General features: G+C 47.5%; 1 protein-coding gene across 3 annotated transcripts in view; it reads left to right on the forward strand.

Annotated features, from left to right (window-relative positions):
• NRG2 (neuregulin 2) overlaps positions 1-25,567 on the forward strand; it is a 158,851-nt gene that overhangs the window by 130,538 nt on the left and 2,746 nt on the right. For 2 of the 3 annotated variants that reach the window (XM_050312047.1, XM_050312048.1), the window contains 6 exons: positions 5,349-5,407; positions 15,056-15,079; positions 19,209-19,311; positions 20,224-20,347; positions 21,600-21,727; positions 24,211-24,435. In XM_050312047.1, the coding sequence (XP_050168004.1) occupies positions 5,349-5,407; positions 15,056-15,079; positions 19,209-19,311; positions 20,224-20,347; positions 21,600-21,727; positions 24,211-24,435 (663 nt within the window). The remainder of the gene's footprint in view (positions 1-5,348; positions 5,408-15,055; positions 15,080-19,208; positions 19,312-20,223; positions 20,348-21,599; positions 21,728-24,210; positions 24,436-25,567) is intronic. The other variant, XM_050312046.1, reaches the window with a different exon arrangement.

The raw sequence follows: 25,567 nt of genomic DNA on the forward strand, positions 1-25,567 counted from the left end.
ACTTCCTGGGTTTGAGGTGACAGCACTGCATTGCATGAGGGAGTGAGGTCAGAGCACCTCAGGCAAAAAGTGTAAGTCAAAGAGAGAATAAAACCCAAAACAAAGCAAAAGAGAAAAGATCAGTTCATTTCTAATCTAGCTGATGTATCCCAGTCACCAATTTTCCAAATCTCATGTTCACCTCCTCCATGTATACTGTTGCCTGCAGATTTTCCCAGGAAAGGGACAGAGCGTTCAGGAGGGTTAGCCATGCTGGCAGCTTGGGCGTGCTTTTCCCAGAGCTCCATCCAAAGGGGTGAACACCAGGCAGATCCCCCATGGCCATAGCTTGCTCAGCTCCCCTGCAGTGCCCAGAGCTGTGCCACCCCTCCCCGTGGCATTTGGGGCTCATTGCACAACCACGAGGATGTCACTCTGCCATGGACATACGAGCACTGCTGTGGGGAGGTGTTGCAACGCCCCTGGAAACGCAGAGCCTGCACTGTTGAGCTGGGGGTGAAAAATCTCCACATCCTGTTCCAAATCCCCTGAACCAGCCAGGACTCGTTCCTTGGGTTTCTCACGCTGTTTATCTTGGGTGACGAGATCAGGCGCCTTTTCAGGTTCAAGTGGCCCGTCTGTGCATCCTGTTCACTGTGTCCTGTTTAATGCACATGTAGCTGTGTCAGACCCTTGAGCCCCATCAGAGTGTGGAAGCTGATCCTGCAACTCCAGGGCTCGGGGAAGACAACAGTACAGAGCCCACGGCGCTGCTGCCTTCACCGAGCCCAGCAGTGGATGTCCCTGAGGTTTGGACTCCACTGCACAGCAAACATGCCTTGATTAGCTGCTCTGGATAAGGCCTCTGCATTTATTCTGGTTGCTTTCTTTTCTTCCCATCAGTGATTTTGTGGAGTCCAGCCTTTTGTGGCTCTCCAGAGCCTGATCATCTGGGACTGGTCAGGGGACAATGACAGAACTGTCTTCTTTTTCAACCCTTTGCACAAAAAAGCAACATGCTTGAAAGAGGTTTTTTTTCCCCATTTGCTTACATCAGTGCATTGTGTCCTCCTGCTGCAGCTTCTCCTTATCCCATTATTTTGAAGCACCTGCTCATTCACATTCTTCTGTAACATGGATTGCTTTATGTGACCTGGTGAATTGGGCATATTTTAATTAAGATCTAGGGAAGCAAAGGAAATGTGCCAATGCTTGCAATATTTAGATCAACAGCTGGGCAGCAAAAGTTTTACTTCCATCAGGAACATTATGATAATGATGTTATTAATTAATAGTAGCAAATAATAATTAAAAATAATTATTGCTCTGCCCTGATAGAGGGTAAAATGTCACAGTTTCTCAATTTTCTGGAATAAGTGCTCTGCAAACAACATAGAAATGGATCCTTCAAACCATTTTGGCTTACACTTTTTGAGATGCTTTATTTGGCTAATCATCTTACTGCATTTTTGTTACCATGTAAATATTTCACTGCAATTCCCCCTGAACCCAAGAGCAAAACTTTGTGGATGTTTTTGAGGTCTCAGGGTCAAAGTTGAAAGAATTGGACATTTTCCAGCAACAACAGAAAACAGAATCTGGACAGAAAAATCCCTGACCAGTTTTACAAATTGTATTTGCAAGTAAGTTTGAGATGTGGCAATCAGGCACAGAGGGATGGAGTTAAGCCAGGGCAGTTTTGGGGTTCTCCACTCTGGCTGGAGAGGGGACAAGGTGCTGTCTGCAAGAGGTTGGTGCAGCCTTTTACTTCCCCAGGGCTGTTCCTGCAGACACATCTTTGTCCTTTTCCTTTGGCCTTCGAGAAGAGACCCATTGGGCCTCTGTGACAGCAGTGAGGGGACAAGAAACTCCAAAGGTTTTCTTTGCAGGAATAGTCCACCATGCATGTAGTCCCTGCAAGAGCTTTCCAGAGAAGGAGGGACTCTGTTTTTCTCGGACAGCCAGACAAAATCTCTTGACTTGGGGTCAAATGTGCAGGAAGAAGGATGCCATGATCAAAGACCATCTTGTGGCTCTCAACTTTGGTGAGCCTTGACTTCAGCATATCCCTCACTGAAGAAGAGCTGCCCAGAAGCCCTTACCTCTGGCAGCAGATTCTGCTGCAGAATTCATTGATCTTCTTGTCCAGACTGGGACACCCATGTGCCATGCACACTGGAAATTTCTTTCCTAGAAGTACATCTGGAGCCACAGTGATAAATGACAAATTGTCTTCACCAGCCTAGAAGTAAGAGACAGCTGAAAAGAAAGTAACCAAAACTACTGCATGGTCTCAAAGGTCCCCTGGTCACTGTTTCTGCCTGCAGCCTTGCTTATGAGGAGCCAGAACCCAGGTCCACCTGGGCATCATTTGTGTCCCAACAGTTTGCACACTACTTTGGGAGGTGACAGAAGGTGCTCCTGTTCGTGAGGGCTTTTTTTCTGTCACTTTTCCCAGTGCTGATTCACTAGTAACTAAAGATGAAAAGCCTGAGCTGTCCTAGACACAGAGAAGACAGTTATCTACTGCCTTCTGTCTAGAAAGCTCTTCTCCCCACCCACACTCTGCTGTCTGCAGAGATCTGAAGATGGGCTATATGGTAGCTGTCAGGGCATCAAAGCTTCTTTGACACCTTTCTGTTTTGCTTTTTCATGTGTCACCGATTTCTTTCTCTGGGTTTTTATTTCCTTCCTGCCATTTTCACTGTTCTTTTCAGTGTTTCCTTCAGGGCACACAGCCTCGGTCACGCTGGAGTTCCAGCCTTGGCTCACCTCTTGCAGATGAGCAAGTTTTTAGCACCTGAGACAGTTTTAGCTTCTTTCAGACAAAGCACCCCTTGCTGGGGTGGGTGGGAGGTTTGCTTCATTCAGCAGCACCCTCGAGGCCCTTGGGTGTGCTCACAACACCCATGGAATCTCAGATCCCAGAAAAATGGGAAGCACGTTGCAAGCTAAACTGGATTCCTTTGAAGACTGTGAATAAGTTCCTGACTCTGTCAGTGGTGATGAGTAAACTTCAAAAAGGATTGGGAAGACACTTTCTATTTTGGATGCCTTCATCAAACCCCAGTGCAGTCTCTTGAAGGTTTCTCCAAAGTCCTGCTTCCCTGGGGCTGTCCTTGTGAGTATGTGCCACCCAAGCTGCCTCAGGTTTGTACTCTTTGATTGCCAAAGGAACTTCTTCTTCACTTCCCAGCACCAGCTTCTTCTGCTTCATCACAGGGAAAGTCAAGAGGCCTCCTGTCTGATGGTGACCCCTTGGGCTGGGCTTTCCTTGGGAGCTGAAATGGCATTGCTGGTTGTGTCTCTCTTTCTTGTGCTCCAAAATGAACATCCAAGAATGAGAAAAGAGAGGGAATTTTTCAAACATATTTGCCTGACCAGGTAGTCAAATTTCCAGTTTCAGAAGTAAGTGACTTGGATACTGAGAAGCTGAAGTGTCTGACTGGGAAGCTCAGTGCTGTCTCATGCAGAGCCATGCCCTTGAGGTCACCCAGCACACTCCCACATGGAAGTGTCCCAAAAAACAAATGCTGTCCAACACAAAAACCAGTTTTAGTCATGGGCAGTGAAGGTGCACTGGGGTTTTTTTGCACAGCGCAGGCCCACCAAAACTGCAGTGAAATCCAGCAAGAAATCAAGTACCAAAGCCAGGTAGGCCATTCAGGGCTTTCCAAAGCTTGCTTCTGTGAGAGGGATAGCAGGTGGAATATTCCTTGGACCTGGAAAACCCTGCCTTGAAGAACTGGGAAATGGTTCTTTATGAAAGGACAGGTTTGGAGCTTTGGAAGTGTTGAGGTGCAGAAGGACAGTAGATGGGATGGAGTGATTATGCAGCCTTTAACTGGCTGTATCTTCTCCTTGGATCATGCAGGATTCAGAGGTGTATCCGGATCTAGTGGGTGACAGCTGAGACCGAGGCAGGTCTGATGTGTACAAGGTGCAGAGCCTGCAACCCCACTTACCCTGGGAAGCTGGAAAACAGGTGTTAGGATGCTATAAAGAGCTCAGAGGAGGGAGAGGCTGGTTGAGAAGGGAGTGAGTTGTGGGACAGGCAGGTGAGAGCTGGGACGTCAAGAAAGCTGGGGATACTTTGCAGGACTATCCAAGGAATCCAGAAGAAAAGATGTGAAGTGAGGGAGAAAGACAAGTGCCTGGGGGAGAAGTGTTTGGCCACCCAAGGTTGGGCTCCTGTTGCATCCCAGGTTCATCTGCAGCTGTGGTGGGACACAACACAGAGGGTGCTGGTGCTGCTGCACCTTCATGGCCCCTCCCCATGCCCCTGGGCTCCCAAAGCCTGGCTCAATTGGGGGGATATTCTTGGGCTGGTACCTGTGCCTGGTGGCCTTCATCTGCAGGGCATCTTCCCTGCCACTCTAGCATCATTCCAGGGTGTAACTGGTGGCCACGAGCTGGCACATCCCGGCCCATCAGATGATTTTGGCTGGGATACCCTGAGAGAGCCTTGCAGCTGGACAGCATGTGACACCTTTTTGGCTCAGCTTTCTTCTCTGTCCCTCTCTCTCTGTTAACACAGAGACTCTGCACATGCTTTCTCTCTAACTGCCACATAACCCCTTTTCCCTGGAGCACCCCCTGGGTACTTCAGGGGTGATAACAGGGACACACTTTCCATGCCCAACGCTCGCTGTCGCCTGAGCAGCCACTCACTGCTCTGTGGTGCCTCTTGCCAGTCTTGTCTAGAGAGCAGCTCCTCGGAGTCTCTGAAAGTAGCATCCAGCCCATCTCAATCTTCCTACTAGCTGGTGCTTCTCACAGGTGAGAAGGAAGGAGGCAGGCAGAGCAGGACAGGGCAGGAGGGTTTGGTGCCTGCTTGAAGGCCCAGGTCAAACCCAGAGCTGGAATACTGATGTTTGCAGGTGCCTGGTTCAAGCAAAGCAAAGAGTAAATACACATGTAAAACCTTTATTTTTTTTTTTTTTTCATTCATCACAATGCACTTTTTTTTTTTTTTTTTAATTTCTGACCTCAAGAACTGTGCCAGACATGTTCTGTGATTTCTCCCCTTTTCCCCTCCAGATGTCCAAACGGATTCTTCGGACAGAGATGTTTGGAGAAACTGCCTTTGCGATTGTACATGCCAGAACCTAAGCAAAGTATGTTTGAAGACAAAAAATGCACCACACTCCTTAAAACCTCCCGGGCACAGCGGTGGATGTAGAATGGTCTAGTCAGGGATGGCTGTTGGTGTCAGCTTTGGGCTAGGGCTTAGGGCTGCAGGTAAGGGTGAAGGCTGAGAGCAGATGGATAGAAGCCGTGCAAGGGACCTGAAGGGGCCTCAGCTCAGCCTGTTTGGGTGTCATTTTGCTATCTTGTTTCTCTCTTTCTGGTTTTCTTTCTTCCGGTAGGTGTCCGATCGAATTCACAGGAGACCGGTGTCAGCATTTCGCAATGGTCAGCTTCTCCAGTATGTCTCTTTCTACTTCTCTCTCTCCCTCGTTGTTGTAGCTCTGTGTCATGTCCTTAAAGCAGGTTCTTCTGTTCTCCAAGAGCCCTCTCCCTGCCTTGTGCGCTCCCAGCTCTGCTTGGCCCCAAGAGGAGCTGTGACCGTGCCCAGGAGGAGAACTGGGGGCTCTTGTTGTCCCCCCGGTTGTTGGAATGGGCTCTGCTTTCATTTCTGATTGAACTGAACGCTGCTTGCTCTTCTCAGGCAAAAGGCAAACGAGGCCCAGGGTTATGTGGTGGGTGTGCTGTGTGAGACAAGCTGTGTGTGGAGCTGTGCCTGCCAGCACTGCTGTCCCCAGACACTGCTGGGCAGGGCAGGAGATGTGTGTGTTTTGCTGTCACTCTTTGGGGGTGAGGGGGGTGAGTCTCCTTGTACCAACGGAGGAAATCACAGTGAGGGCGTGACTGTAATGAAATCACTTCACAGTCTGTGACCCAGAGGTTGCACTGGTGGCTGCCACTGCCTCAGGGCTTCCCACGCCTCCGTGTCACGCAGGATACAGGCTAAACCTACCAGCTGGGCATCTCAAGGAGTTCTCCATCCCTCCTGGACATGGAGATGTTCCTGCCTGTCCTAGGGGGTTGGACAGCCTTGCATGTTGGGTTGTGTCTCACTACAGTGACAATGCTTTAACATATTCAGCAGGTGTAAATAGCCTTTGCACTTAATTCTCCCCGGTTCTCTAGTTTCCAGTTCCTACAGGTCTCACTTATAGACATCATTAGCTCATTTTGGTCAAGCTGGATAATTTTTCCGGGTCCCTATTCCGACAATGTCCCAGCATCAGTGGGATCCTGGTCAGGGTAAGGACTGACCTGAAAAGAGGCACAGTTACAGTGCAGGAACTCAGCCACAGTGGTCCTGGCTGTGCCCCATCCTGTGCCCCTCCCTGTGCCCCATCCTGCCTCCATGCCGGCCACGTGGACCACCACAAGTGGTGGGTTTAAAAAGAGGCTTTCCAAAAAGAGCCACAAAAGAGGCTTTAATTAGTGGGAACCAGAGGAGAAATGCCTCTTCAGGATGACTCCTTGATTGCCCTCTCCCACCGCTCTGTGAGGAATCCTGCAGTTCCCATCCTGAGCTGGCAATAGCAGGAGTCTCATTAGCACGTGCTAATAGCTGGCAAGTGCTCGAATTAAACTCCCTTCCGTGGAGCATACAGACAAATGCAAATGGACTTTGCGAGGCCCTTGGGACAGCTCGATGTTTTTACATCGCCTTTTGTTCCAAATTGGCTTCCGAAGCTGAACCCTCCATTGATTTATCCTCCCAGGCTCCAACATCCGAGTAAGCTCTCTCTAAAATGACAAAGCAAAACGTTCTGGTTTGATCCTTCAGGGGATGCAGAAGGGTTTCCTTCCCACTTGGAAGATCTTGGTGTCAGGGCCCCTGGCTGCAAACACCAGTGGGATGCTCACCTGGTGAAGCTGATTTGTGCCATGTTTCATAAGGTGGTGCCCAACAGGTTTAAGCATTACTGCTACCATGCTGCAAAACCAAAACAGGGGGGAAATGAGTTTTCTGTCAGGAAAACACCTTTTCAGAGCATTCATTGCAGGAGTAAACTGCGTGGTTGTTTTTTTTTTCCCCCAGCCTGCAGAATCCAGCTTTTTATGGGACTGAGATTTGTTTTAATTTTGTTCACGTGTTGAAGGAACAATGCCAGCTTTAAAACTGACACGTGTACATTTCCTACCTCAGCTCTGCTTTAACCACAGCATAGTAAGGTAAAAACAGCTTAACAATCCAGGCTACCTGTCTGAACTTGGATAAAATTCATGTAAGAAGATGATTCATATGTGTTTATAGCTTTTTTCACTTTCAGGTCACAGGTGGGTAATATAAGTAGAGGCAGCTCTGCAGAAAATCCTGCACTAAACTTGCTGATTTTCTGAATAGGAAAGGCATTTCACCTGAGTGTGGACCCTGCAAATGCTAACTTTCTACTTTAATCAATAATTTGGGCACAGTAGAAGTTGCTGTTGCTCTATAATTCACTCAGTGCTTCATCCCACATGGGTTCTGACAGGTCAAAAGCTGAAACAGATTAAACGAGGTTCAGGCATTTCCACTGGAAATAAAATAGCTCTGTCCTGATTCATGATTTGATAACACTGCCAGCATTTGACAGATACTTAAATAGTAAGTAAGGACACCTACATTGGTGGTGTTTTAAATGTATTTGGGGTATTTGAGGTTTCCAGGCCTAGATTGGAACCTTCTGATTCGTTAATATAAATAATAAATATTACAACAACTTTTCCCAGGGCTGAGGGAGAGTTTGCAGTGAACTAAATTGCAGATGCTGTTCTGAAAAGGTATGGCAGATACTTTGCTGAATTTGGGCCACAGATGGAGGTGGTGCAGCATCCCAGCATCGTGCCAGATGTTGTGTACCTTCCTTTTGGGAGCAGCTTCCTATCTCTCCAGTTTAAACACTTATTCATATAAAACTCCCCATGTTCTCCATGAATTCAGGCTGTCTTTGTCTGTTTGACAGGTAGCTCTGGAGGTTTGTTTGTCTTTGATTGCCCAAAGCACCTGCTAGACCACTGCAGTCATTAAGATGAAAATGAGGTGTATTTAAACAGGTTTTCTTGCATGTGGTGTTTCTCTATGCCACTGTTACAACCCTATGAGTACCCACTGCCAGCCCTTCTGGGTGTATACACCACTACTTGAAAAGGAAGAGGAAATGTTAAACTTGGAGATTTTTTCCATGTCATCTTCACACTGTTGCTGTTTTCTGACAGATTGGTACAGAGAAACTCATTAGGAATTGTATTATTGGGCCCAGAGACCCCCCCCAGCCAGTCCCGACTCAGCCCTTGTTTGAATGAATAGAGTTTGCTTTTGGTAGGAATTTGCAACAGCAGAATTCAAGCAAGTGATTCAGGTCAGCAGGTGGTTCTTGTCAGCTTATGACTTTACATTGTAGCTTGGGAATGTGTTGAGGTATTGCAGAAGAAAAGTGAAGCATTCCTAAACCAGCCGCTTACCTGAGAAAATGGATGCGAAGCGCAAACAGACACCACAGCTCTGACCCAGCCAGGTGCCACTTCTGAGCAGAGCTGTGGTACCTGGCTGTGTCAGCTCTCTGAGCCTGCCTTTAGGCTGAGCCTGAGTTAGTCTGAGCCACCCTGATGGTCTGTTTTTGAGCAAGGCTCACACTGCAAGCAGATCTGAGGCAGTGTGTTTTTTCTGTCCCACAGTGGCGAGGGCTGAGCTGCCACCAGTGATGGACAACAACCCAATGCAGATGAAGGGCCCTGAGGCACTGAGACATAGCAACCCCACATCCAGGGAAACTTAAAAGCTGTGTCCTGTTTGCCATAGGTCAGCTGTAGGGCAGTGAGGACAAATGGCTTTCCCAGAGTCATCGAAACAGAAAACCTGCCAGCAGAAGGAAGGGGAGATGTCAGAGCAAACAACTGCTCACTCACTCCCATTAAAATAGCTGAAAGGTACATATCTGAGAAGAAAAAGATGTGCTGACTTAAGCCTGTCTAGATGCCTTTTGTCAGTATGAAATGTCACTGATCTCAGCGGGTCTCTGTGCACGCTCCTCCATCCACACATAAGGAATTGGCTGATGGGTCAGGGTTAGGAGGTCACGTTGTTTAGGTTTTAACTAACCTGTGAGAAGAAAGCCTTATAGAGACTGCACAATATAACTGAGGGGCACTAAATCAACATTTAATTGTAGTAGCAATTGTAATTTAGACTGAAGGAGAGTTAACGGTGTTGAACTGAGAGGACAGTGATTGTCTGCAATTGCCACACAAAAGAGAGGGATGACCTGGTAGATGAGAAGAGAGAGAATTATTTCCATGGTGATGAGTCATTAAATCCTCTTGCTAATATGCTTTTCACATCAAGGTCTTCAAATTTCTATTGTCTATGTCTTCAAATTTCTATTTCAAATGTCTCCAGAGACAAACTCATGGCTCCTGGTACTGTGGTACAGGTACCTGCAGGGTCACAGGTGTCTCTGTCTGGCTGTCCATGCATTAGTGAGAACAAAACACATCAAATTCTTGACCCACAGGCAGAATGAATCCACAGCACAGGTATCCACAGACCACTAAGCATCTGCAGCCAGATTTTCCTCTCTGCTGGCACACCTGGGTGAAAAGGTTAGCAACATCCAAAAGAATCAGGAATTCTAAGAGCTTCTAGTGGGTGCTGGAGACTCACCCAGTGGAGAGCTGCCTCCTTCACAGGCACAGCTATGGCTTGCAGCTCTTCCCAGAAGGCAGAAGCATGTCCAAATTCATCCTTCCTTCTAAGAAACTCTTTCTTTTTTTTTTTTAAAAAGCTGTGCTGGCATCTCTATTCCATAGCTGCCTGTTGCTGCCTGTTTTACATCAGATAAGGACCTAGCTCTATATTCTCTCTTCTGCAAGCATCTTTTCAGGTCTCTGTAAAACCTTCATGGAATTTTACTAATAAATTGCCAGGCTTTGGGCTGGCTGGTTATAAAGGTTTCATGAAGCACATTGGTAGTTATTTCACTCCTGGTGGGGCTGAGAAACTGGAAGTTAAACATGGTCAGTAGGAATATTTATACATTTCCTAAGTCTGCACTTTTGTATTCTTTTCATTTGTGATTTATGGAACAAGTTAGAAATTTGGGGTAGAGTTTCATATTTATGCTTGCCTCTTGTCTATGGAAACCCAAACTTCATCTTAACTTTGCTGTTTATTTGTGTTCCCAAATAATCATCACTGATTTGGAGGACAAATGTCATACCATTCATCATCTTGGTTAGTGAAACATTTTCATTTTCTACTTTGTGTCCCAATTAAAGCTGCAGCCTGTAGCCTGCCTGTAAACACCCTGGAACAGAGCTGACAGTCATATACAATGTCATCTAGCATATTCTTCATTTTTACCCCATATTTAATTGTGGTTTCTTTACAAATTGATTTTTAATTCATAGTTGGAGTTTTCCTACTTGTCTGCTTGGAAACACAGAGAAGGTTTTCCAGTATCCATTGGGAGAGCAGCTTTCTCTTCAACCTGTTCCCACAACTGGCTTCATTGCTTCAGGCTAAACCACTGTGGAACTGGAGCAGTGTAGGTTTATTAGGTGAGAGGCTTCTTGTTTCTCTGAAGGATGGTCCCTTGCACTCTGAAGTCACCTTTCTGATGGGTGAGGTTTGGAAACCTTGCTCCTGACGCTGAGGAAAAGTGTCCTCATGAGCAAAGGGATAAATGAACCACTTCAAGTTTTTCTGGGAAGGTCTTGATCTGAATTGTAGCTTCTCTGCTCACTTCCTTTTTTTTCAGTAGTAGTTTTCTACCTGCTGTGATTGCAATAAGCAAAAGAATATTTTACCTACTTTTCTGCTTCCTCCTCCACCCCTTACTCATCTGACCCCCAAACCAATATTTAGCAGCATTTTAAATTCCACAAACATTCTGCAGCTTCCTTTCAGTGACATGATAACTGCTGACCACTGAATTACAGGGTGATGGCTACGCTTTGGTGTGGCTGGGTAATTGCAAGGTGTTTGGGGTTTTTCATAGCAGGGTGATTTCTCTCCCCTGGAAGCAGTACAGGTTGCCCTTTGGGATCTCCTGAAGTTAACTGGATGCTCATCCACAGCAGAGTTTGAATGCTCTGTTGTTGTGTATCAGGATTTTTGAGGCCAACCAAATTATTTTTATTGTTACCGTACTGGTCAAGCTAAATGTCTGTGGAGTTTAGGGAAAGTTTACAGACTTTCTGTACTTGAAGATTCCATGTATTGCCCAGTTCTTAACACAGGCACAGTGTCCTCTGTCCCTGCATTGTCCCACTGTCTTGCATTGCTCCCTGTACCCACTGGGAGAAACCTGGATCAGGGTCCTGCAAATGCTGCTCTTGTCAGTACAACTGATTATCAATAACATGTATTTTCTTGCTGGCCCTCAGAAGTCAACTCTCCACTTTGTTTCATGCCTTGGAGCATGCTCTGTGCTCCAGAGAGTGTGTCTGGGGGGAATAATGCACAGTAACTAAACATCTTATCAACATTCTTGGACAACCTGAAGTCCAAGTGAGCACAGGCCCACTTTTCACAGCTGTTTGCTGAGGCTTTTATCCTTCCTAATCATCCTATAAATCTACAGATCAGTGAGAATCATCTTGCTTGTGGTGTTTCTCCTACAAGAATATTTTAGATGAAGTGTTTTTGTCTGTCCATCTTTTAAAAATAAGTAAAATACGTCATAGGCAAAACCTTAGTCACAAAGTCACTGCAGGTGAGGTAAATGTAGGACTTTGCCTTTTGTCTGATGGTGAGAAACAGCACTGCCAGTTTGTCTCTACTGCTGGGATTCATCCACTTCATTTTAGCCATGCCAAAGGCTCCCCCTGCCACGAGCCTGGGGTACAATACACCTCCCCACCTCCATTCCCAGTGGAGGGAATCCCTGTCTGCAGGAGCTGGAGGACCCTCCTGGACCTCCTGCTTCCTGCTCTGGGGTTAAGGGATGCAGAGGGGACTGTTGCCCAAAGGTTTCTGGGCACCCCTGAACAGATCAGTTGGAGCAAGTCCAGAGGAGGCCACCAGGGTGATCAGAGGGATGGAGCAGCTCTGCTGGGAGGAAAGGCTGAGACAGCTGGGATTGTTCAGTCTGGAGAAGAGAAGCTTTGGGGTGACCCAGCTGCAACCTTCCAGTACCTGAAGGCAATTTACAGGAAAGATGGAGAGAGACTATTTACAAGGACTGACAGTGAGAGGACAAGAAGGAATGGCTTCACACTGGCAGGGGACAGGTTTAGATTAGATTTTAGGAAGGAATTCTTCCCTGTGAGGGTGGGGGGACCCTGGCACAGGTTGCCCAGAGAAGCTGTGGCTGCCCCTGGATCCCTGGAAGTGTCCAAGGCTGGGTTAGATGGGGCTTGGAGCAACCTGGGCTAGTGGAAGGTGTCCCTGCCCATGGCAGGAGGTTGGAATGAGGTGATTTTTAAGACCCCTTCCAACCCAGGCGATTTCATGACTATATGACCATGCTGAACATCTTCTCCACCTAGCAGAAAATATTACCCAAAGCTTTTAAAGATATAGTGCTTTTCCTGATAGATATATTAGAACCATAAAAGAGACTTCTTTCAACCATGGTGCACAGTCAGAAATTCCTTTTGCTCCAATCCATAATAAGTTGTTGTCTCCAGGAGAAATTTTGATCTCTCAAACATGTTTGGTAGCAGTTGGAGTGCTGTTGATATGAAATCAGCACACACTATGTGGTAAACCACATTTGTGAAGATGATGCCCCTCTGCTGAATTCAGAGCTGGGGCCACCTTATTAGCCTCTGTCTGGATTGCAAAGTGCTGAATTATTTTGAAGAGTCTCTTCTTTGGAGAACAGAAACCCTCCAAATCCCAGCCTGCTCCTGAAGCATCTCCTCCTTCACCATCCCATCAGAGAAGGCAATACCTGCCCATGCTGGGATGGACTCCAAGGGATGGGAAGGGGAAAGTGACTCCCTGTTTGGTGAGTTCAGTTATGGGTGATAGAGAAGCAGTGTCTGTATCCTGAAATGCTGCTGGAGAAGTGTTGAGTAACCATGGAATCAGATACAGGAGCACAGGCTGGGGAAAGGCTTTCTCCCCCTGCAGAGCTGCTGGTGGGTTTGTAGGCTCAGGAAGGCAGGTACACTCCAGCTGCTGTGTGCTTGCATGGTTTTCCTGCTGCTCAGGGAACCTGTAACTGAGATCCAGGGATCTCAACTGTATCTGAGGTTGGGGAGCCAAAAGCATGACAGCTGTAGTTGAGAGGGACAGGGGGAAGGCTCAAGCTCCTCAGGTCCTGCCCACCACCTCTGTTTGCACAGGCAAAAAAATCATGGAAATGAGTTGAATTGCATCCATTTGTATTGGCAGATGTTGCAGCAAATCCTGGAACAGGCAGGAAATGTGGCAGGATAGGCAGTATGCAGCTATCAGATGGACCATCAGCTTAGATTTATGGCTGAAATTTGAGGTATCTCTACGTGCATTTGTCAGTGTCAGTGTGTGCAATGATAGAATTACTCAGGAATAGGTCAGGGCTGGATGTGATAACCAGGAGGTTTGGGATGAATATATTCTGTCCAGTTCTCTGCTGCCCACCACATTTTGTCCATGTCACTGCAGCTTGTGCAAAATGCCTGTGAAATGCACTGTAGAGGGGTTTTCTTTTAGAGTTTTTTCCACATGTGAGATGTGAAGCAGAGAGCAGCCAGATTTTGTGGCCTTTAAATTATATAAAATTTTAAAAACCCACCCAACTCCCTATCCCCCCCCCCAAAAAAAAACCCCAAACATCAGCATTGATTTGAAGAGAAGAACCTGCTTTAGAACGCGTGTTTACATGTTCCGTAATGATTAGTGCTAAATCCCCCCCCCCACCTAAATTTTGAACAGCATTGCAAAAGAAAGCCAATATTTCTGTGCAGCACAAAGCACTTCCTATGGAAAATATAGTAAATAAATCAAAGCACTTCCTATGGAAAATATAGTGAATAAATCTGGACATCTCCAAGCTGCAAATAATCTTGTGTGTATGGTGCTTGGGAGCAGCAGAGCTCACAGTTGTGTACAGTGGTAAGTATGGAGAACTTTAATGTTTATGCAAGAAAAACTGTCTTTAGGAGAGATCTGTACCAGGAAAATTACTAAAAATCAGGGTACCTGTTCTGGATAACTGTGTTGTTGATTCCTTGGGTAAACTCCTGTGCTTAGCACTGTCCCTGCAAGATGAACTGCAATCTCACACTTGTTACGAATATTAACCTGAAAGCAGATGCTGCAATCTGGGCTCTTTTGCAGCATGCTCGTGTTTCTAAAACAAACCAGAACCACAGCAGAAGTGAAATTGGGAAGACCACAGGCTTGAGGGGAACTCGCAGTGCAATTTGCACTTCCAGATCTGCGAGGGACTCGTTGCCTTGCCCGGGCAGCTCATCCCTGGCAGCGCCCGCGGTTGGAGGCAGCTCTGAGCTGCCCAGAGTGGTGCTGGCACCACTGACAGGCCATGAGGAGGTGGACAGGCTGTCTGCCTGGTGACACCGTGCACCCCAGGCCAGACTGGGCAGCAGAATGGGGCTGGCAAAGCCTCAGGGCCCCGGGCACACACCCACACATCTGTGTCCCTCTGGTGCTCAGCCCCCAGGCACCCAGGGGCGTGGGAACCCGTGCAGGGCAGATCTGGCCTGTAGAAAGGGAGGGAATGGTTTTTCCCAGGTTCCTGCAGTCTCTTTGTGTTTTGACCTGTCAGGAGTTGTTTCAGAACAAGTGTACCTTTCCTTTTTTTTTTTTTTTTTCCCTTCTCCCTGCCTAAACTGTGAATTCCATATCAGGTACTAACAAACATGGCTCATCTCAAAAGAATTCATAATTAACTGAAAGAATTCATAATGAACTCCCACTGCAATTTGTTTGGGTCTTTCTTTGCATAACATGGTGGGGATTTGAAATGCTCTGAAGCATACAGTGTCTGTGTGACTGCTGCTGAGCCTACCAAAAGCTAACCTGCTGTAACTGCACGGTGTGTGTGTTTGTATTTGAGAGTTCTCTGACAGACCTGTTTTTCTTTTTCTCTTTCTCTTCCTTGTCTTCTTTCTGCATTGGCAGAGCATCTTGGATTTGAATTAAAGGGTATGGAACAACCATTCATTTATTAATCAGAAGCCATTAAGAGCTTCCCACATTATATTTATGGCTTTAATGGGATGATTAAAAAATCAGTTGTTCTGTTCACTTCCCTGGCACCAAGATAGATGTTTGGATTGGAAAAAAAAAAAAAAAAAAAGGCAAAACAAAACCAAAAAACAAACCAAATCACAAATTCTAAATGTAAACCTATAAAAAAGCAGGTGTATTTATTTTTAGCAGCACTTTTTTCTTTGTTCCAAGTAGCAGCCTGGTGTGTGTGGCGTGACTGGGATGTTACAATTGCCATACATCTCCATTTAACACGCTTTTGTGTATTTAACTGAAAAGCAGGAGTTTGTGTCCATCCAAAAGGTTGCCAGCAGGGGCAGGCATTCCAGGAATGGGAAGGCAAATTTTAGGAAGATTGATGGCTTTTATAGAAATTGCCATTCCACACGCACTAACCTCCACTGGATCCTACCAAGGGTCAGGATGGGCTTTGCCATTTCTCCTCCCAAAGTTTAGTGGCTCATTTTTGGTTCTTGACTGGGAGGAGCTTGTTCAAAAAAAGATAGCATGAGGTGAGTTTAGTCTAGAAAACTAAATCCCAGGGAAGTCATTAGTTCCCCATGAGAGAGGAGGGTGTGATGCTGAGCACCAAGGTGGCAAGCTTGGAAAAACACTGCACTAACTTAAATGATTTAAAAATATCCCCTTTGGGCATTTATTCACTCCTGCCCAGCTGCTCATAATCATATTATTTTCCTTCCATTCTCCTCAGTCTTTTTTTTAGAAATAAATCAAGTTATCTTTTGAGTAAGCACTTGGGAAATCAAATCTTTGAGGTGAGGTTTCCCTGGAGCGTACGAGCCAAGAGCAGGGAGGGCTGGTCAGATGAGAGTAGAGAGACTGGGTAACCTGGTCTAGTGGAAGGTGTCCCAGGGGGTTGGAATGAGATGAGCTTTAAGGTCTCTTCCAACCTAAACCATTCTATGATTCTATGATGATCCTATAATTTATCACTTAACTTACATCATTGATCCAACAGTGTCAGCCAGAGTAGATCTTCATATGAAGATGCTTCCATTCCATTTGCTGGAGATATGGGGACACCAGTCTTTCACTTCAGGATCCTAAATTGCCCTCTCAGGCCCCTGAGGTGGAGGAACATGCACTAGCTGAAGCTGGAGATGCTGATCTCTCTAGTATTTGCATGCCTGATCCCCCAGGACCGGTGACAGTTCCTCCCCACTGCAGAAAACGTGTGAATTTTACGGTCAGGTGTCTCAGAGAAAGCGGTGCTGCTAATGCTAATACACTTAAATAAACGTTAAAATCGAGGATTTTTGACATCCCTTTTTTTGTTGACCTCTTGTCCTTTTCCTCACCCATTCTCAATGTCATCACAGAACCGCACACATCCTGTTCCCAGTCTGCAGTCGTCTCTTCTCTGTCATTCGTCTGTCACTGTCATGCCTTGCTGTGACACCATGGCTGGACTGTGATTCTGTCGGCATTGTGTGGCACCACATGGTTTGTTCATAGCGTTTGCTGCTGTAGAGTGACGATGCTGCTGATGAAGACGTGGTGTTTGTAGAGCATAGAGACACAAATGGACAAGTCCTGCTCCAGGATCTTACCTGCTCAAATACAGAAATTGTAGTGTGCACTCTCTTATTTTCTTTCTGCCGCTGTCGAGATGGTTTTGGGCAACGTGAAGGTGCTGTTATAAAGCATCAGCTTTAATGAGATGTTGGGAGCCAAGCTGAATTACTATCGGCAGGTCATTCAATTTTTAGTTTGCAGCGGTGATGCACAGCCTCACGCTTCACTGCTTCACGCAGCAGAGCTGTCAGCTCAAGACAGAGAGGCTAAATCTGCATTTCTGACGAACTGAAACATTTCCTGTGCAATTCAGGTGAAGGTTCAGCACAGTCAGGCATGTCAGAGTCAAGGTCCCATATTTGACATGATCACCAGAACAGAGACTGGGTTTTGAGCCTCAGGTGAAGAATTTTGTCATGTAATAGGAAAAAAAAACCCAAAAAAACCCCAAAAACCAACCCAACACAAAAAACCCCAAAACCAACCAAAAAAACCCAAAACAAAACCACCAACAAAACCACAAGAAACCATAGTTTTGATGACTTTGCTCTTTATTTCTCCTCCATGATTCAAAGGTAATTATTTATGCTTAAGAAAAAAAGTCTTTGTAGCAAAAATATTGCTGGTGAAGAATCTTTGAAAGAATTGGCTTGATGGATGAGTCCATGGTCAAAACAGACCTCCTGTCCAGCCCTTTTTTTGGTTAAAGTAGTTTTTGCTGGGTAGTAGCAAAATTCTTGCCCAGTGCAATCTGTAACCAGGACGTAATCCTACCTGGTTTTCCTAATTCATACAAAATCCCTGAAATTCCTGTCTGAAGGAGAGCGCTGTACTGGTAGAATCCCGGTCCTAGAGGTGTGCAAGAGCAAGAAAACTTGTCTGCCATGGTTGCTGATGCCTGGAACAGGGCACCCATACAAGGGAAGCACGTCACTGAATGAGGTGTTTCACCTCAGAGTGGGTCCTCTCCCCATTCCAGTTCCACCTGGTTCATTATAGGGAAAATAACCACAAGCAAGCTCTGCTTTGCATCTTCATACCAGGGCTGTCATTCTCAGCCCTTGTTCACCAAACCTTTCTCCATTCCCATTTTGAGACTTATAAAGAGATGAACATTTTTCCTTATGCCTTTTTTTTTTCCTTCCAAAAATGCCTTTTCCTTCCTAACATGGCAAGCTGAAATTGTTCTAAATATTCACTTATCTGGGAGGTTTCATTGTTTCCCTCTCAATTTTTTTTTTGTTAAAATCTAGTCCCAGACCTAGACCTTTATTTCTTTTCTGGTTTTGTATTTGAGTGTTTGGTAGCACTGGGGGTTTCATAAAACCCATGCAAGGTATTTTGAGGGGCGTGGTGAAGCACAGCAGCCATGGCATGACTCTTACTCACTAATCTACACAAAATAAAGATTTCAATGAATATTCAAGAAGGCACAAACCCCAATGACTTGAACATTAACACACAGTGTGGGGGCATGAGGACATCAGTCATAGATGCTGAACTGAAACACCCATGGCAGCTGTGCACTGAATCCTTCTCCAGTCATCCAACTGGAGAACCAAAGTGCTGGATGCCACCGAGTAGAGCATCTGCTCTGGTGTAGCCACGGAGGAAGAGGTGTCCTTGCCATGGGATTACTGCCTAGGTGTAGCTCAGTTACGCTCCAAGTGATATCCAAGCATTTCCTGGGAACTTTGATTGATGGGAATGAATTACCTCACTTCCAGCATGGTCTAGTTTTTGACACAAGTGACTTTTCTGGTTTGAAAGGTGGTTCATGGCACACGGTGACATTTGACAGAAGCAGCAGCAAGCTGCTTGTGTTCTGTGTGTGCCTCTGAGCTACCTGGAGCAATGGAATGAATCGCTTCCTAGGGTTCCATTAAAATTCCATCACTGGTGACTGTATTTCAATTACTCCACTCCCTTTTCTTTGTCGAACGCGCTGTCACTTTTCCATCCTCATGCTGCTTTTTGACTGTTCTAGGATGTCCCTTTCAGCGCCTACATGCTTTGGGGCCTGTTGCTCAGTGGTTGTAGGACACCACCGAGCTCCAGGGCATGCAGCAGCTGCAAGGCAAAGGCATTCTGAGCAGAACGTGTGATCAGGGCATCACAGGGCACGTGTGCTCGTGGTGAGTGGGGGGTGCTCGAGGGCTTCCTTGGTAGGTGATGGAGGCACCACAAAGGGTGGAAGGGAGAGGAAAGTCCTGGGGCTTTTTGAGATTAGTCACTGTGGGAGAAGAAGGGAAAGTGAGAAGTGTGAGTGCAGAAGGGGTGAGCTACCAAGTGAGAGAGGGCCAAGGTGCAGGGAGACAAAAGGAGTGAAGGTCTCTCGAGGGGTGAGTGAGGTTGGGCTAGCTGGGCTCAGGTTTGGGGCAGCTCTTAGATGGACAGTGGATTGGTAGGAGGTGTGCCCGAGCCTTGTCCTCTGTCTTACCCACACGCAGTGCTGGTTCCTGTGCAGCCAGAGGCACCCCTGGTGCTGGAGCCTGTTTATAACTGGATCCTTTCTCTCCATTTGCAGAAGCAGAAGAGCTCTACCAGAAAAGAGTTTTAACCATCACGGGAATCTGTGTGGCCTTGCTTGTGGTGGGCATCGTCTGTGTGGTAGCTTACTGTAAAACCAAGTGAGTATGGGTGGCTGGCAGACAAGAGCTGACCAGAGGTTAGTGAGTGGCAGTGTCCATGCTTCACACTCTCCTGCTCTTCACCCAAATGCTATTTTAAGGAGATGCTCTGCTGTGGTGTTCCCAGGAAGGTCTCATGCATGAGGCCAGTGAAGCCATTTCCCAGGCTGTGCCTGACCAGAATGTTTTCCTGGGACCATCTGCTTATCCCCTGAAACAGCATCATTTTGCCCAGCCAGGTGATGCTGTGTCACTGGGAAAAGCTGACCCCAAGCCAGCGGCTCACCTTCTGACAGCAGAAGCCCACTGGGCTTTTGTGCAGGAGTTGTGGGCTCAGCTGTGGACATTCCAGGGACTTTTGGAGCAATCTCCATTTAACAAGAGGCTTGGGAACCTCTTTTATGGCCAACCTTTCCTGCCTGGACAGCACCTTTTCTCCCTACTTAGACTGCACTTCATCTCAGTCTGAGGTGTCCCTGGGTCATGGTGTCCAACCAGGGGCATGGGCAGGCTTTGCCACTTTGTCCTTCATGCAGGACAGGTCAAGTGCCTTTCCACCAAGGCCAAGACAGGACTTGTTCTCCATTTTCCTTCTCCCCACCTTTCTCTTCCCTTCCCAGCACCACGGTGTCCCTGGCTCAGCTGCATTGGGCTGGACCTTGTCCTGAAAAAGGGACCCTGGACCCAGCTTCCCAAATTGTCCATGACAACAAAAGTTCACCTTTTGTTTGGAAAAGCAGCAGAATGTGTTAAGTGCTGAATGCCTTGTTCCTTCTTGTTTGCAACTTTCCACAAACACCATGGGAACATCCATGTGTCCAAGACTTGCCTCCTCTACTGTCTCTGGGGGCACAGAGCCCCATGAGAGAAGTCTTCCTAATAGATTTTTTTTTTTTCTTTTCTGTTTTGAAGGAAACAAAGGAAACAAATGCATAACCACTTACGGCAGAACATGTGCCCCGCCCATCAGAACCGGAGCCTCGCGAACGGGCCGAGCCATCCACGTTTGGATCCCGAGGAAATCCAGATGGCCGATGTAAGACCCTTTGTCTCCATCTCCCTGCAGGCTGTTTTCCACCAGGGATTTGGCGTGGGTGTGTGTGCTTACACACCTGTGTGCAAGCCCGTGAGGAGCAAAACACTAACAAACTTGAGCGGAGAGATGAGATTCCGCATAAAAACATTTCCAAAACCAACATCTGAAGGGAAATGTTATTTTACTTCGAAGTACAGGATGAGATTGGGGCACTTGGGACAGGCTTGTTTTGGTGAATCAAGTGTGACCCCGACTTCCGCTAAGAGAGTTGTTCCCAAAGTTTCCTGTTTATTAAGCTGTCTCGTCAAGTCCCACTTTGCGGGATGACAAATGGGATCAGCAGGGCAGTGACCGGAGCTGCCGTGGTGACCACGTTGTGCTGAAGCACTTCATGGTCATCTGGTCAGCACTCCATCAGCCCACGTGCCCATACCAGGAGTTGTGGCCTGGGCAAGGTGGGATGTCCTGATGGGGTGCCAGTGTCAGACTGATGAGAATGATTTAAGTCTTTAGGACTGGATCCAGAAGAGCAGCTCAGCCACTCTTGTGACTTCAGTGAAACTCCATAAACTCAAGGGGTTTAAGGACCTTGCTGGACCAAGGCCTTGGAAGGGGTCAGAAAAAGGGAAGGGGGAGGCAGAGCCAAACAAGAAGTGCCGAGGAAAACGAGTCCATTGAATCAGCTACAAGCTCTACTGGGTCATCCTTTGGATGGTAAAATTTGGCTAGGATGAATCCCAACCATGAAGGAAGGGGAAAAGGGAATTTCTGAGAACCACAGTCCCCTAGCCCCAAAGTACTGCCTCCTGCAGAGATCTTAGTGTCCCTGTGAGAAGCAGTGTTGGTTGATGGATGAAGAAATATCTCAGCATAAATATTTGGATCACACCTGGTGTTTCTGTAGGACTCCAGTCTCTGACGGATTTCATGTCCTTCTCTTTTTGCTGGTGTAACCTCCTGTGGGCAGACGTGTCTCTGCTCAGCAGCTACACATGGCACCACTTTCCTCTGGGGAACCCCTTGTCTCTCCATACCCTTCTGCAGTCCCCATGCCATGGCCCTATTTCTAGTGTTCAAAATGAAGGGGCAGAGAAGAGCCTTCACCTTCCTTGTCTTTTCCCATAGGTTGTGGAGCTTCTGGGTTCGCCCAGTCCTCACCTGATTTCACCAGAAGTATTCAAGCCAGCTATATTTCTCTGTGGCAGCATTCACAAACTGATGGCTGATCTGTGTGATTCCTCATGTCTTACAGTATATTTCTAAGAATGTTTCTGCCACCGAGCACGTGATCCGAAGGGAAACAGAGACAACCTTTTCGGGAAGTCACTCCTGCTCCCCATCTCATCACTGCTCCACAGCCACTCCAACGTCCAGCCAGAGGTGATGTGTACCATTTCCCCTGAACTTTCTCCTGCTGTTTGCCTTAGGATGCTGTGAGATTCAGAAGGTTTTCCTTTCACCTCGCTTTCTGTTTTCATTTGATGTTTGGCTCTGCACTGGCATGTGGGCCATGTCCACACTGCAGGTCTTTGCAGGCACAGCTAGATAGTGAGAGGCATGGAAAAGTGGGATCCTTGACCTGCAGGGAGGTGCCAGCAAGAACCTGCAGCACTGACATTGCTGGAAAACAAAAGGAAATCAAGCTGTGCTTCCATGCTTTTCACAGACCCAAATGGAAGGATTCATGTAGGAAAGGCTTTGCAGGTTGTGTTTGCAGCACACTGGACATCTGAAATAATTAATTAAGCACACACAGGCTATCTGTTTCATATTTAGAATGTATTTGCTGTGTGGAAGACGAAGCACACAAAATATCACAAAATGTTTTGGTCAGTTCCTCAGGGTCAGAGTCTGCCTTGGAACTCACAGGTTTTCACCAGAAAAACCCAACTCCCATGCAATTTATCACAGTTCAGAGAGTTGTGTTAGAATCCCAGCCTCTGAGGTGGTGGCACCTCTCTCACTGGAGGTTTTTCTGAGGCTTTCAGGAAAACTGGGTCTAGCAGGAAAGTGCCAATATTTCTTGTGACACGGGATGAGACGTACTTTTTGTTTTCGTTTCAAAATAACTGTTGGGGGAAGAGCTTGGAAGCTGAAGTTCTCAGGGTTTTCGAGAGCATTTGAATTGCAAATGGACTCCCCTATTTTTATGATGTACAGAGAAGTCTTTCAAATGCTCCAAAGAAAGTCCTGTGCTGTTTTGAGTTTGGATGCTCCACTTCTTCCTCTTACTCGCTCCACTTCTTCCTCTTACTCAGCTCTTGCGCTTCTTCCAGTAAGTGAGGGTGTTTTCCGTGGAGATCCCTTGCCTTTGATACGTGACTGTCTCATGTACTTCATTAGCCTGATGGGTTTGTCTCCATTCATCCAGGAATCCTAAAATTCTTTCAGCTAAAGTTCATAGGTGGCTCCCAGCGTGTTTCCTCAGGGTTCAGGCATTCCTGAGGGTTGAACAAGTACTCAAGATCAACTTCAGATATTGAACTTGGGTTTTCAGGTGAATCCCTTCCAGATTCCTTTGGCTAGACCTCCAGCAAGTAGAGAGGGAGCCAAGAATGACTTGATGAGCTGGAAATGACTGATTTTTCCAGGGAAATCCCACCCCTCGTGAGCTAAACGGTGTGTTTTCCAGGTTTTTTGAATTTGTACTCTGCAGCCCAGCCCTGGATAGGTGTGTGCAAGCTTGAGCCAGGTGCACGGAGGCTCCTGTGCCTGCAGAGCTGCACTTTGCTGGCCTTCTATGCTCGCTCCAAAGTACTGGGCCATCCCTGGGCAGCTCCTGAAGAGCAAAGGTGTGCCTGGAAGGCAGCATTAGCACATGGCAGCTGTGAGGAGGAACCTACCTTGCGTAGCCTCTGGTCCTGGCTACCTGCCACCTAATTTTCCTGAGTCAAGTGCAGCAAGCAGGTGCTTCTTGAAGTCATGCCAGAGGCAAACTACTGGCATAATCAGGCTCCATTTTACTCCATCAGTGCCTCTAATGAGGACACTGTTTGAAGTTATAAATGAGCATGTGCCTGGAGCCATCAATAATTAACAAGTTCTTAGGAAGTCTTAATGATGCCTGCTCTCCTCTGCGAACCCCCACCCAAAATCCTCCATCGACACAGCTCCATCTGGTGCAACGTGGGAGTTCAGAGGTGTTGTATTTCTGCCATGGAGGGGTCAGTGTGGTGGCCGTGGTGTGGGTGGGACCCCGGTGGGCAGGTGGCCCCGTGTGACCGCGGTGAGTCCTTGTGGGATGTCCTGTTTCCCCCAGACTAGGACAGGTGAGGCTCTGAGTGCTCAGCAAGGTCTAGCCAGCACATCATAGTTTTTGTCTAGCACCTCGAAAGTGTTTTGCTGCCAAAATCTTTTCTAAACCAGTGGCAACTGAACATCCAGATCTCTCTTTGGTACACTTTGTTCTGCTAATTTTGAGTGGCTTCTCCTGGTTCCTCTCTGGTAGTGATTCCAAAGGGGCTATCACTTGGCAATGCAGGTGGCACATTTGAAGAAACTTGGTTGACTTGCCTTGGCATGGCCAGTGTGTTGCTCCACACCCAGAATGGTTTGCAAGCACAAATCAGGATTGCATTGGCCTCCCTCCAGAGGCTGTCCCGTCCCAGCCATCTATTCAGTGGTGGGATAAATATCTTCTATGCACTGGTTTGCTTTCTTTGTCCTCTAATGATACCTCCAAGAGGTAGCAGAGAAAGGCAGATCAAAGGTAGGGAAGTTGGGACATATCCTAGTGAGAGAGAGAAAGGGGATGCCAGTGCAGAGGTGCAGAGCCGAGTGTGAGCGGTGCCTGCGAGCGGCTCTTTGGAGAAGAGCTCGATGGGGATTCCCTGCTCACTGTCCACTCGGGGTTTGGTCCACAGACATGAAAGCCACACCTGGAGCTTGGAGCGAACGGAGAGCCTGACTTCGGATTCCCAGTCTGGGATAATGCTGTCCTCGGTGGGAACCAGCAAATGCAACAGCCCGGCGTGCGTGGAGGCGCGGGCTCGCCGCGGGGCCACCTTCTGCATCGAGGACTCGCGGAGGCCCACGACGCAGTACCGGGACTCGGTGGATTCCCTGCGGGACTCACCCCACAGCGAGAGGTCAGACCCCACTGCTTGGTGCCACCAGGGCACAGTGGGGTGGAGCTGTGCCCTCTGTGCACAGCACAAAAATGTTTGCCTTTCCCAGCCCTAGTGCAGCAGTCCCGTGGTGGTGCTGGAGAAACTCCAGCTCTGTCCTACCAGAGGAGGCCACTGTGGTAGGGGCAGCAGCCAGTACTGCATCCTGCTCACCTGGTGGCAACGTAGATTTGGAGCACGGGGATGACAGGAGTGTAAAATACCTGGCTGCAATCAGCAACTGGTAATGAAAAACTGGCTCGAGATTGCACCCCAGGCAGCTTGGTGGGCTGGCAGCTCGGGCAGGGTCTGGCCCTCAGGTACATGGGGAAAAGATTTATGTCCTCAGCATAGTCCTGAGAGAGGATGCCCTGGTGAGCAGATGTCCTGCACAGCCATGGGACAGGGCTCAATATGACCTAGCCTTCCAAGGAGCACAGCTGCAGAGCTGAGACACCATCAGCAGCTGTAACAGTTGTCCTCTTCCCAGTCTGGTTCCTCGTGGCCATCTCCACCCTTGGTCCAGCCCTTTGCAGGTAGCCATTGGTGATGCTGGGTGGCCACATGGGCAGTTACCCTTCAAGACAGTGGGACTTTTCCATGGGGCAGAGGAGAAAGGCAGCGTCTTCTGCTCTCTCATTCCTGTCCCTGGTCCAGTCAGGTTGATGCAGCTCTTACAGAAACTTCATACTTCACAAAACACACGGGCAAAAAGGTGCTGGACTAGCCAGAGAGCCCAGGCAGGTGGAATTGGGCAGAGACAACACTAGGATTACTGAGAGGAAATGAGATCTGCTCCTTTGAAAGAGGTGATGCCAAAGGAAGGGCTGTTTGTAGAGGAGCTAGACTAGACATGGATGGCCACACTGACACTGTCACTAAAGTAGAAGACAGTGATAGATGCATTTTTGAGACGTAAGATTTTTGCTAAGTCAGAGTAAGCAATGCCCAGGCTTTCCACATCTGTGGCCTGGGCAGGGGGAGGGAATTTGGGGATCTTGCTTGGAGAGAAGCTTGGCAGCTCCAGAGGGAACAGAAGGCAGGCAGATGAGAGGCAGCAAAGCCTCAACTCAACAGTGCAGGGTGGGAATTGCATGCCGAGTGTCTCTGGAGG

This window comes from Myiozetetes cayanensis, unplaced genomic scaffold, assembly GCF_022539395.1.
Source record: "Myiozetetes cayanensis isolate MyiCay16 unplaced genomic scaffold, myiCay2020 scf17, whole genome shotgun sequence".
Taxonomy (NCBI): Eukaryota; Metazoa; Chordata; class Aves; order Passeriformes; family Tyrannidae; genus Myiozetetes; species Myiozetetes cayanensis.